At 38.2% G+C, this 13059-nt stretch overlaps 1 protein-coding gene across 1 annotated transcript in view; it reads left to right on the top strand.

The window, feature by feature from the left end:
- LOC123877509 overlaps nt 1–13059 on the top strand; it is a 36785-nt gene that overhangs the window by 16420 nt on the left and 7306 nt on the right. Inside the window, exons 21-34 of the mRNA XM_045924312.1 lie at nt 418–511; nt 631–749; nt 1069–1220; nt 1684–1766; nt 1994–2211; nt 2599–2766; nt 3619–3798; nt 6148–6320; nt 6665–6742; nt 7032–7180; nt 8111–8298; nt 9486–9720; nt 10435–10646; nt 11459–11641. Of these exons, the coding sequence (XP_045780268.1) occupies nt 418–511; nt 631–749; nt 1069–1220; nt 1684–1766; nt 1994–2211; nt 2599–2766; nt 3619–3798; nt 6148–6320; nt 6665–6742; nt 7032–7180; nt 8111–8298; nt 9486–9720; nt 10435–10646; nt 11459–11641 (2232 nt within the window). The remainder of the gene's footprint in view (nt 1–417; nt 512–630; nt 750–1068; nt 1221–1683; nt 1767–1993; nt 2212–2598; nt 2767–3618; nt 3799–6147; nt 6321–6664; nt 6743–7031; nt 7181–8110; nt 8299–9485; nt 9721–10434; nt 10647–11458; nt 11642–13059) is intronic.

The following is a 13059-nucleotide window of genomic DNA, read 5'->3' as shown; positions in this document are numbered from 1 at the left end:
AGTCCATGAAATTTTGCAGACATATTCTAGAAACTAATATCTGTGTCTGTGGTGTATTAGATTTTTCTAAAAATATGTAGTTTTAAAATTACAGGGGCTCAAAGATTTGTATGACAATTTTTAAGACCGCGTAACTTTGAAACCGAATATTTTAACAGAAATTTGGAAAACCACAGACATAGATATTAGTTTCTAGAATACATATATCTGCAAAATTTCATGGACTTTGGTTGCTTAGTATTCAAATGAAATTGGAACTACATACAATATGAAACGAGTGACGGAGAGTGCTCTCTATATTGAGATAAGAAAACAAACATTCAAATAATTAGGTAAGCCATCAACATAAAAATTTTGATTTCCTCTTCTTATATCTTTTAAATCTTATGGGCGTAAAAGCAATGCGTGTAATTGAAAATCCAAATAAATCAAAATTATTTTTCTTACTTTAATCATTCTGCCACTAAAATGAAACTCACTTGTGTTATAATAACTCTTCTGTATATTGTAAGTAAGTATTTTCTCATATTTTTTCGGACAGGTATGAATAAAAATGTTTGATGAATAAAATTTTTATTGTTGTTTGTTGTTTTTATGTTAATTCAGAATATCAAGCAGAAACTTAATTAGTTACAGGTATACATGGGATCGAGGTAGCAACACAACTACCCCAAGAAGTCAGCAAAGTTCTAAATGAGACTAGAAGAATCATTAACGGTGTTGAAGTAAGAGAGGGCAGACCGTACATGGTAAAGTATTATAACCCCGAATCTCGTATTAATATTAAAACCGTACAAATGAAATGAGCTGAAATCCCACAGAAATGTACGTTCGTTGCTCCCTCATTTCTAATTGGAACCTAGCAGCTAGGGCATCGATTGCCCTTCTTGCATTAGTTTTCCTCTCCACTATTAATACAGATAGGTATTGCTTTGAGCTATAAGGCAACCTTTGCATACAATTGCTTTTAGTTTCCTTATGGCTACATTACCACTTGAATGCCATATGAGGCAATATTTGGAGTGATTAAAATAAAAATTCAAAAAAGGTTTCCAAAATTACATCTAGGTGTACCTCAAATTGCCACGCGATAGTAAGAAGAAGCAAAACTATCGTACCTGGCTATGCGGAGGAGTCATTATCCATGAAGAGTACATACTGACGTCAGCAGCCTGTATTCAAGACGTGGAACATTTTTATGTGGTTTCTGGCACTTACAAGTAAGTACCATAGAACTAGCAGCTTATTTTGCTTTTTCCTAAACTTATCGTCAATGCATTATCCACCTCTTTTACACGCATATTCCCTTTCACGCAATCCATCCACCTTTTCTTTGGTCTTCCTTTCCTCTTTTTTCCTTCCACGTGCATATTTATCATTCTTCTAGTGATATGATTTTCTTCCCTCCGTATCACATGCTTATACCATACCATTCTATTATCTCTTATCTTTTCTACCATTGGCGCTACTTTCAAACTTCACCTTATATTATATCCATTCCTTATCTATTCTTGTCATACCACACAACCATTCCAACATTCGTATTTCAGTCGCATGCACTTATCTTTGATCCGTCATTTTTACCACCCAACATTCTGAACTATACACGTGACAGTAGCATCATAAAACTGAAGATGATTAAAAAATTAACTTAGCTAAATTAACGACATTCATATTTAACAGATATTCCGATGAAGACGATCGTTTCAACAATCCCTGCATTAAAAACGGCGCAAAGAAAGCCACTTGGAAATGTATTCCGAAAAGTATGTATTGATCGATCTAATTTTTTTTTACCCGATTGCGGTGAAGCCCAAAAGGAGGGCCTAAGAGGAGGGAGATGTTTTGACTTGTATGTATGTACATTTCTATGATCCTACTCGTATCTTATAAATGATAGGTACATTATTGATGGCGTGATAATATAATATTGATATGATATTGGTCGATATCTGTGGAGCCATGAATAGAAAACCAAGTATTAAATTCACAGATTACGTCTTTGATGGCCATGAAAACGACAACATCAGATGGATGAACAACGACATAGCAGTTGTTAAGATCGAGGACGGGTTCGACTTCAACAGGAGAATCAGGGGTTGCGAATTTGTGCCCAAACCTATTTGCTATAACAACCAGAGCCAGACTTTGGAAAACCCTGGAACTATAGTCAGTATAGCTGGCTGGGGGACCACGTCTAGGTATAATGATGTAAGTTTTGCAATAAAGATGGATAATTTTTACTGGTTCAATTTTTGTGCAAAGGAACAGTCCGGCTGTTCAGTGTGGACATGCAGTTAGGATTCTTGGTACCATTCCATGCATGCATAATTCATACAGTAATTAGACTAGTTTACAATTAGTAAAAAAGGTAAATTTTTATATAAATTCACATGTTTGATCCATAAAAATCCATACTGTATTTTATCAAAGAAAAAAAACCCCATGGAGATTTTGAATGTATTTTTCTGTGAGTATTAGTCGATTCCTACTACTTCTTTAGTTATATTTAGGTATAATGCTTCTATCACTTTAGGGTGCATGGAAACTGGTAATGTTGAAGTATTTCTTTTGTACTACTGTTTCATTTACTTGTAGTGGGTCAGCAGAAGAAAGGAGAACCAACAGAACCTTCTGGAATCCAACGTAGAGATCATCCCTAAGAACAGATGCAAGCGTCGCTGGGGCTCACGCTACCACAACATCATTGACAACTACATGATCTGCACCAAGGACCTCGGGCAGACCATGTCGGAGATTTGTAACGTATGTCTTCTTCTTCTCTCGTCTGGCTTTACACTGATTAGCCAATGTCAAGTGTGTAGTTATTTACAAGTTAGGAAAACTATATGTATAAGTATGGACTTCGTCTGTGCTGGCGCCCGCCGACATACACGCGGCGCCCCTCTAGAGCGCTTCTCAGTCAGTTCCTCGGTCAGTTCCACCACCAATAAACACCAGAGGGACACAAAAACCGGCCACTTCTAACAAAAAAACACTCCAAAAAGTCACAACACGCGCGCTAGCAAACGCCACCACAGACAAAGTCGTAACGTATGTTTACTTACTTTCTTTGGCTCTACAACCTTCGTTTTTAGGGTTCCGTACCTCAAAAGGAAAAACGGAATCCTTATAGGATCACTTTGTTGTCTGTCTGTCTGTCTGTCTGTCCGTCCGGCCGTCCGTCCATCGTGTCTGTCAAGAATACCCTATAGGTTTTCTTGACCGTCATACATATTTATTTACCGTTGACCTAGACTAGAATCATGAAATTTGGCAGGTAGGTACTAGGTAGGTCTTGTAGCGCAAGTAAAGGAATAAATCTGAAAACCGTGACTTTGTGGGCTTTTAACAGAATTCAAGAAAAAGAGGAGGTTCTCAATTCAACTGTCTGTTTTTTTATATGTTTGTTACACGATTTCTCTTAAGATAAGAGTAAATTGCTCACGATCAGTGTAATAGCATGTATTGCGTATTTTAATACAGTGGGGTCACTAAAAATTGTGAAATGAATTTTTTTGTGTGATGCTAGAGCTAATGATTTTAGTAAGATTTTTACTCTTTTTACCGCTTTAAACTTAGCAGCTTACGTGAATGAGAATAATTTTAATTTTACAGGAGAAATACGTTGACTGCCAAGACATCGACTACTCTGACGACGAAGACGCGCGAAGAGACGGCAAAGCGCTCAAGACGGAGTTAATACCAACTAACCTAACAATGCACTCCGCTTATAACGACAGCCGGAGATATGCATCAGCTTCGTCCAAGGCATCAGCTGATGGAGGGTTTTGTGAAGTAGGTTTTTTAAAAATTGTATCTAACAAGTTAGCGCTTGCAATCTCTCCTGGTGGTAAGCGATGATGCAGTCTAAGATAGAAGCGGGCTAACCTGGAAGGTGTATGGCAGTTTATCTCTTACTTCCTTCACTGGTTCGTTTGACCTCGTTGATTCTCTCTTGGAATGCGGCTGATAAAGTCCCGGGTTTGATTCCCGGGTTGGAGTAAAAATATTTAGGTGAGCATCGGAGTTTTTCTCAGTACTACATTAGAGTTAGAAAGTTGCCGGTGTTTCATCATTCTCATGTCTGGTTGATTCTTTAAAAACAGTGTCAATAAGTAGAGCGTATAGACTACAGGCCCATGTTCAAAAATGGGTGGGTCATATGAACCACCAGGTGACGTATACAGGACGATATAAGAGCATAAAATAATAAGTTTCAGCACTATGCCGTCACTTGTAAGCTGTCCAACAGAGTGCTGGTGAGAATTGAAAAGTGCAGGTAGAGTGAGTACATTTTGGTCATATATTTTTGTACGGCATTTTTACCATCGATAGATCCATGGAAAATAATAAGAAAGCGCGCAGTGCCGTAAAAAAATGGTGCGCCACAAAGTCAGTAAATGTTTTGATTTTCTGACAATTTCCGGGGTAAATTTGGTCATTTAATTCTATACGGCACTAGTTTCATACTGTTTCAATACAGCCTCTAATCCATTATTCCGCAACGCCGTACAAAAATCATGCGACAAGGGGAAAAAATTGAGGGTAGCAACCCCCTCTCTTTCCGTGGTCCGGGGGGTGATTTGAAACAACATAAAATTAATTTATTTTGAAAGTGTTTTATGCATAGATAATATTTTTTTACATGCCGTACATTTTCGTTGGTCCAAAGGTTTGTAGGGGATGTGGATATTATATACACACCCGTTCACTTCAGTTAGACGGCATAGTGATTTTATCATATTATCAATTGTTCTCTTCAAAAATATGTTAATGCCGTACAGTATCAGATGGCCATAAAGTACTACACCCTTAAAATGGTAGCGTCATTTTCATCAGCCTAAAAGATATGGTCTGCATTAAAATGTACGGCATAATTTTTTCCTAATTTATTTATCTTAATACTATTTAAAACAAGGGAAAAGCGTAGAAAATTGCTATATTTTATTAATCTATGAATATTTAAACTTTTGCAATAATTTGAAAAATTTCAGTTTTTGTCTTTATCTATAATTTTTTTTAGAACAGTTTCTTTTGAACGGCAATACTATATAACAATAGTATTTTACACTATCATGTTAAAAAAAAAGTTGCCGTACAGAGTCAAATGATTTTACAGCTTTAAAAATTAAGTATACCATGAAATTAAGATAATTATTGATACACATTCAAATGAACACTAACTTTTTTACGGCATTATTTTTAATAGTACTTTTGAGTGCTAGATAATGTTTTGGAACCAAAGCCGTACTTTGTCAAATCACCCCCCGGACCACAGAAAGAGAGGGGGTTGCTACCCTCAATTTTTTCCCCTTGTCGCATGATTTTTGTACGGCGTTGCGGAATAATGGATTAGAGGCTGTATTGAAACAGTATGAAACTAGTGCCGTACAGAATTAAATGACCAAATTTACCCCGGAAATTGTCAGAAAATCAAAACATTTACTGACTTTGTGGCGCACCATTTTTTTACGGCACTGCGCGCTTTCTTATTATTTTTCATGGATCTATCGATGGTAAAAATGCCGTACAAAAATATATGACCAAAATGTACTCACTCTACCTGCACTTTTCAATTCTCACCAGCACTCTGTTGGACAGCTTACAAGTGACGGCATAGTGCTGAAACTTATTATTTTATGCTCTTATATCGTCCTGTATACGTCACCTGGTGGTTCATATGACCCACCCATTTTTAAACATGGGCCTGTAGTCTAGTAGCTTATGACGCTGTTAACGCATTTTTAGTGTTCCGTACCTTAAAAGGAAAAAGGAAGCCTTATAGGGTCACTTCACTGTCGGTCTGTCTATCTATCGTGTCTGTCAAGACACGGGAATGAAAACCTATAGGGTACTTCCCGTTGACTAATATTCATGAATTTTGGCAAATAACAATGTCTTCTAGCACACGTAAAGGAGAAAGCCCGAAAAACCGTGAATTTGTGGTTACAACACAAAAAAAATTGTGTTCACGAAATTCAAATAATACTGTGTGTACTAAATCACATTATAGATGGCGCTGTTCATAATTAACTTGCAATGTTGCACTTAAAAGTGTTATATCTTGTATAACTACTTTAGGCTACGACGGTACGGAACCATTCGTGTGCCAATCTGACTCGCACTTGACTGGTTTTTTTCTAGAACGATCACGGTGGCCCTCTCGTATACGGCACTGGAGTAAACTCTGTCGTGATCGGTGTGATCTCAGCATGTCTGGTCAAGGAGAGGAGCAACAAATGCTACGGGCCGTTCTTGTACACTAGCATTTACAAGAACAGGCAATTCATCTCGTGCGCCATTTATAAGGACGTTGAGTGAGTAGAAACGGTCTTCTTCTTCTTCTTTGTTGGCCCTTATTAATCCATTGTTGGACAGAGGCCTCCTCGCGTGCATGACATTCTTCTCGGTGCTGGGCAAGCCTCCTACAAGTTTTTCGGAAGGTCGTCTTCCAACGTTTCTCCTTCCAGTACGTGGACTCCATTCCAGTATTTGCTACTGGATTGGAGGCCACGTCGATTTCATCGGTCATCTTGTAGTCCTACAGACATGCCCTGCCCATTTCCATTTCGACCTGGACACTTTCAAACCAATATCAGTTAGTTACGTTGTCTAGAAATGTTCGTAATTTTCATAATCCTCATCATAATTTCTCTTTCAGACCAAAATGTAGGCGACAATTTAGATCGGGAGTGACTCACGTTGAAAAAGTTCTTTCATGGAAAACGCATCCAGATGGGTAAGTTACTATAACCTAGATTCTAGGTTCTAGGTATGATTCTAGGTCCTAAAATCATTAATAAATCATACATAAATTAATGTGTGTCTGTCAATATGTATATTCGTTACCTATGCATTAGCACGTAGTTTACCAGACTGGATCGAAACAGTGTACAATTATTGTTGGAACTTGCGAGAAGGTTTCTACCATCAATTAAGGGATTTGTATATTAACTGTCAATGGTTTTAGCTAAAATGTAATATATTCAACTATTAAAATTTGAAGAATTAATTTATATTTTTTTCAGGCCAGCTAAAAACGAACAAGTAATAGTCCAACGAGCTGAAGAAGACAAGGTGGAGACTGCAGGGGACAAGGTGTTTGCAGGCAGCGGTTCCATAGTTAGACCAGATTCTAAAGCCGCACCTAATCTGAATGCTACTGATAAACACAAATAGGTGGCTAGAGTTGTTTTCAATAAAGCTGATTAAGACGATATTGTTTTGTTTTATTCTTCTTCTGCCTAAGTAGTAATACCTACCTGAATGAAACTTCCGTAGAATTAGATTTTAGAAATTACCTTGCCTAATGCCTTATGGAGATTCCATTGCTAACTCCAAACGGACGTGGTAATGAGTGAGGCACGTATTTAGATGGATCGATGGTCCCAGATGCGAAAATGGTGACCCTGCACCAAAAACGCAGTGTTCTTAGACCTCAAAACCCAAAATAATAAATTACAAAATCTAGAAGTGGATGTTCATTGATAATACGACGATGAATTTCTTTCTGAACTTAATGGCCTGTTATACTACTTAGCCGAAGGTTCAGAAAGATTTTCAAAGTCTGTTCCTTATACTGCATCATTATATTCTATGGCTGTACCGACCGGTCAAGGATATTTGAAAATTATTATGATAATAACTGGTCAAATGGTTTAAATATGTTTTGTTATTCAAATTCGCGGTTTTCACTTTTTTCTCTAGAGATATAGAAATCTAAAATAAATGGATAATTAAATAAACCTAAAATAAACCGTGATGGTACCAATAATGTTCAATCGCTAGAACCTAGCAAAGTTTTTGGATCAATGTGAATTTGAATTATCAAACTTAATCAATATTGATTAAATAATGGAATAAACGAATTATTAGAATCAATGTAGCGAAAATCCTTTGTAGATTGACCATAAAATTGCAAATACATATGAAGATCATGAAAACTAAATAACTATTTCCTTTTGTGATTAGTTTTTCTAGCACAATGGTGAAATCTAGGCTTTCCTTGGTCTCTTTCATTTTAATTTTAGGTAAGTACTACTACTTAACATTATTTTTTTTGAAATATTTGTTTGATTAATTTTAATACTGTTTTTTTGTTTGTTAGGTATAGTAATTGCAGTTCCAACTAAAGAAGAGAAGAGTATAACACTTAAGTCTGAAGCAACTGAAAGAACTAATGAAGAAATACATGATATTGCAGATGAAGGGTGGGTTTTCGAAAACAACACATTCGTTGATACGAGAAGAATTCTATACAGCAAGAGAGTTGAAATAGGAAAAAGACCTTACATGGTAAGTTTTTTTTTTTTAAATTCTGATGATTCAAATTAACCCTTGACTGCGAACTCACCTGGTAAGTGATGATGCAGTCTAAGATGGAAATGGGCTAACTTGGGTATTGTTTACTTAAACCCGTACCCCTGGTCGGTTTCTAAGCGGCATCGTACCAGAACATTAAATTGCTTTGCCGGTAAGATGGTAACTAGCCTCCACCAGACCAGACCAGAGACAATTTAGAACTACCCTTCCAACTAAGCGTAAAACTTGTGCTAGGAATAGGTATGACAACAGTGCAACGGGTGCAGTCTGAACCGCCTGTTCAACGGATTCCAACCTTTCGGATTTCAGTCCACTACTATAACCGTTGAGCTATTCAGGTTAGACTAAACAATCAGCAAATGCCCTTTGTTATCTCTGGTACGGTTTGTCTTATTGGTTTAGACTCTAAACTCTAAATATTAGAGCCATAAAAAGCACCTGTTGTCCCTAAACTTCAGCACTGGCCATCTTCCATCAACTTTCATGTGTAATATCGTCTCTGGAACCACGAAGTTCGTGGACAGTGTCTCCCTAATTTGTTCCGATTTATGAAAAATCATAGAAAACACCTGATGTCCCCAAAAGTCCATTTTCCATCAAAATTTCATTTGTGATATCTCACCCAGGTATATCTGCAATTGACTAAAAAGTCAGCCAAAGCCCACAAGTACCGCGGCTGGCTTTGTGGTGGCGTAATAGTCGATGCCTACTACGTGCAACATCTGCCGCTTGTTTAAAGGATGCTGATCAGTTCTTTGTCTTCTCTCGCACCACGTCTAGATTCTAAACTCTAAAGATAAGAGCCATAGAAAGCACCTGTTGTCCCTAAACTTCAGCATTGGCCGTCTTCTATCAATTTTCATTTGTGATATCTCACCCAGGTATATCTGCAATTGACTAAAAAGTCAGCCAAAGCCCACAAGTACCACAGCTGGTTTTGTGGCGGCGTAATAGTCGATGCCTACTACGTGTGACATCTGCCGCTTGTTTAAAGGATGCTAATCAGTTCTTTGTCTTCTCTCGCACCACGTCTACTAACAGTTTGTCTAATTCGTTTAGATTCTAAACTCTAAAGATAAGAGCCATAGAAAGCACCTGTTGTCCCTAAACTTCAGCATTGGCCGTCTTCTATCAATTTTCATTTGTGATATCTCACCCAGGTATATCTGCAATTGACTAAAAAGTCAGCCAAAGCCCACAAGTACCGCGGCTGGCTTTGCGGAGGCGTGATTGTCGATGCCCACTACGTGCTGACATCTGCCGCTTGTGTAGAGGACGCTGATAAGTTCTACGTCGTCTCCGGCACCACGAAGTTCGTGGACAGCTTCGATTACAAGAGCGATGACTGTGTTTGTAAACGCCGACGCAAGGTTGTATGGAAGTGCATTCCTAAAAGTGAGTGATTGCGTAGACTACATTTTTAGGATTCCTTACCTCAAAAGAAAAAATGGAGCCCTTATAGGATCACTTTGTTGTCTGTCCCTCTGTCTGTCCGTCTATCCATCTGTCGTGTTTATCAAGAAAAATATAGGGTACTTCCCGTTGACCTAGAATCATGAAATTTGGCAGTTAGGTAGGTCTTATAGCACAAGTAAAGGATAAAATCTGAAAACCGTGAGTTAGTGGTTATTGTACGAGGCTTGGCTCAATTCATCCAAAATTCAAGGTCATCTTTATCATCAATCTATCCCTGGTTTCTACCAAACACGAGTCTCCTCTGAAAATGAGAAGGCCTTAGGCCATCGTCCACCACGTTGGCCCACTGCGGATAGACACACTTAAGACTTCACACACCTTTGAGAACATTTGCAGGTTTCCTCGCGATGTTTTCCTTGTGGATGTATAGAATTTCCTTGGCTTAAATTATTTTTCCGAAGCAAAACTTGGCGATGATTAACTTTTTGGCTGGTCAGGAGGTGGGTGATGGTACAGAATACAGAAGGTGGATGAGGAAGGTGGAGGACCGTATGTGGTGGTGCGCTCTCGAGAAGGTCTATTATATCCAGCAGTGGATGCAAACAGGCTAATTGATTGATTGATAACAGGCAGCTTTAGGTATATGCCTGTCGTGTGTCCCACGTCTCACATCTTTTGTACTGTATTTTGTAGACTACAAATTCGACTTCCAAGACAGTATAAAATGGTCATCAAACGACATAGCCATAATAAAAGTGGAAAAGCCCTTCAAGTTCGGAGTTTGTGAGAAAGGCTGTGAGTTCGCTACGCACCCTATTTTGTACAACAACGTTAGTAGGGATATGGAAAAGGCTGGAACTAAGGGCTGGATAGCTGGTTGGGGGAGTGGGAATAACTTCCGAGAGGTAAGATTTTGAAACAATCGCTGATTTGTAGGATTCCGTAAAATTTCCGTCCGTTCTCCAAAGAAAAAAGGAACCATTTAGGATCACTTCGTTGTCTGTCTGCCAAAGACCACGCAATATAATGTGTTTTCGTTAAGAGGGCTCTCTCCGTCACTTGTTTCCACTCGTTTCATACAATCGTAGTTCCAATTTCATTTGAATATTAAGCAATCTAAGTCCATGAAATTTTGCAGACATATTCTAGAAACTAATATCTATGTCTGTGGTTTTCCAGATTTCTGTTAAAATATTCGGTTTCAAAGTTACGCGGTCTTAAAATTTTCATACAAATCTTGGAGCCCCTGTAATTTTAAAACTACATATTTTTAGAAAAATCTAAAACACCACAGATATAAGTTTCTAGAATATGTCTGCAAAATTTCATGGACTTTGCTTGCTTAATATTCAAATGAAATTGGAACTACGATTGTATGAAACGAGTGACGGAGAGAGCCCTGTTAAGTGGCGATGTAGTCTAAGATGGAACCGGGCTAACTTGGAAGGGGTATGGCAGTTTTATAGGTTTCCACACGGCATCGTACCGGAACGTTAAGTCGCTTGGCGCTATGGTTCTGCCAGTAGGGTGGTACGAGTAACTAGCTACGGCAGAAGCCTGCCACCAAACCAGACCAGAGATAATTTAGAAATTATACATTCCCAAATGACCCCTGCTGGGAATCAAACCCAGGATCTCTAAATAATGAACTCTCGCTCACCACTGTGCCAAGGAGGTGCTTATGATTTCAAAAACAAAACCATTTTTTGACTATCAGGGTGTGTACCGTCGCCAATCAGTCCACATACCAACCAACGCCAAGTTCCTCCAAGAGGCCAAGGTGTGTGTGATGGACAACGAGCAATGCGCCAAGAAGTGGGCCCAACGGTTCAGGGAGATCATCACGCAATACATGATCTGTACCAAGGATGTCATGAAACGACTCAGCGAAATTTGTGACGTAAGTAAAGTTGGAACTTGAATTATTTTCTTTTTGTTCAAGACCAATTATACTGTTTACCAAGCCAGATAATAGATGGCGCTGTATGACCAATATGTCGCGGTCTTGGTCGATTATGTAAGGAATATATACTCATGTAAAATATTGATCAAGTGTGTTCGTCCTTGGGTTCAATAAACCGGCCCGGTCTTTTTAGAACAAACCGTGGTTTTTTGTTACTACCTGCGGTCCCTTAGAGCACGGCGGGCTGGAGCGGGAACATTTTGGTCCTTCGAACCGGATATTTTTGAAGAACAAGTGGTCCACTGGTGGACCACTCACCGTACTCGCAGTGGATCGCTGCAGACACCAGAGTACGTGGATCCAGCAGCGGCGGCAGGCGCCGGCAGAGGGCGCTAGCAGCGCGGACCAGCGAGAGCGAGCGAGACAAGCGGTGCAGAGCAGGACAACCCTAGTACGCCAAGGATGGACTACCAAGGACCAGTTTGACAGGTGTCAAAGTCAAGCTGACAGGTGTCAAAGTCAAGTCTGACAGGTGCCAAAGTCAAGCTGACAGCTGTCATCGTGACGTGTGAGTGCAATAGTTCAAGTGAAGTGTCAAACCGTGAGTACAAACTTTATGTCAACTTTTCAAGCAAAATTAAACTTTATGTCAGTGATTCATATTTCAAGCAAAATTGAACTTTATTTCATTGGTTTCAATAACTTAGAAAATTCAAGCTAATAAGAACATAGAATTTGAAACTTGTAGAAATATTAGTAAACTCTTAACTTTAACTTAGAGTAAATTGCATGCTAGTTAGGACTTAGAATAATTTCACTAAAAACGAGGGAACGGGGAACCTATGTCCGATTTCCCCTAGAACTGTTTAAGTTTCAAACACTTGTAAAATTTTCAAGAAATATCTTAGGACATAGAATTTTTCGATCAGTAAAACACTTGTAAATTTTTCAAGATAAAAGAACATTGAAATTATTTAGGACATAGAAATTTTAGATCAATCAAACACTCGTGATTTACATGATGGTATAGAACATAGAATTATTTTGATTGATAGAACACTTGTTAATTTAATCGAGAACTTTGCTTTCACTCGGGTATTTTCCAAGTTGCTTAACTTAAATTAGTACAAATGAATTATTTAGAACACTTTTAGTTTGAGTTCAAATGAGGACAATGATTATTTAATAGGTCAGTAAAGAGGTGAAATTTTAGCTAAGTAGATCAATAATTAATTTAATTTGAGTACAAAATGGAAGGACTAATAAATGTGCAGTTAGATTTACATAATTCAATTAAAAAGGATTTATCCAATTTTAAGAAAAGTGCAAAAGAAAGAATAAGCAAAGAGTACGTAGAAATTAGATCGGAAAGTTTAGAAACCGATTGGTTATCTTTTAGAGCAAATCATGCTAAA

This window comes from Maniola jurtina, chromosome 24 (genome assembly GCF_905333055.1).
Source record: "Maniola jurtina chromosome 24, ilManJurt1.1, whole genome shotgun sequence".
NCBI lineage: Eukaryota > Metazoa > Arthropoda > Insecta > Lepidoptera > Nymphalidae > Maniola > Maniola jurtina.
Note: the sequence above shows the minus strand (reverse complement) of the source record. Positions and strands in the feature narration are given on the sequence as shown.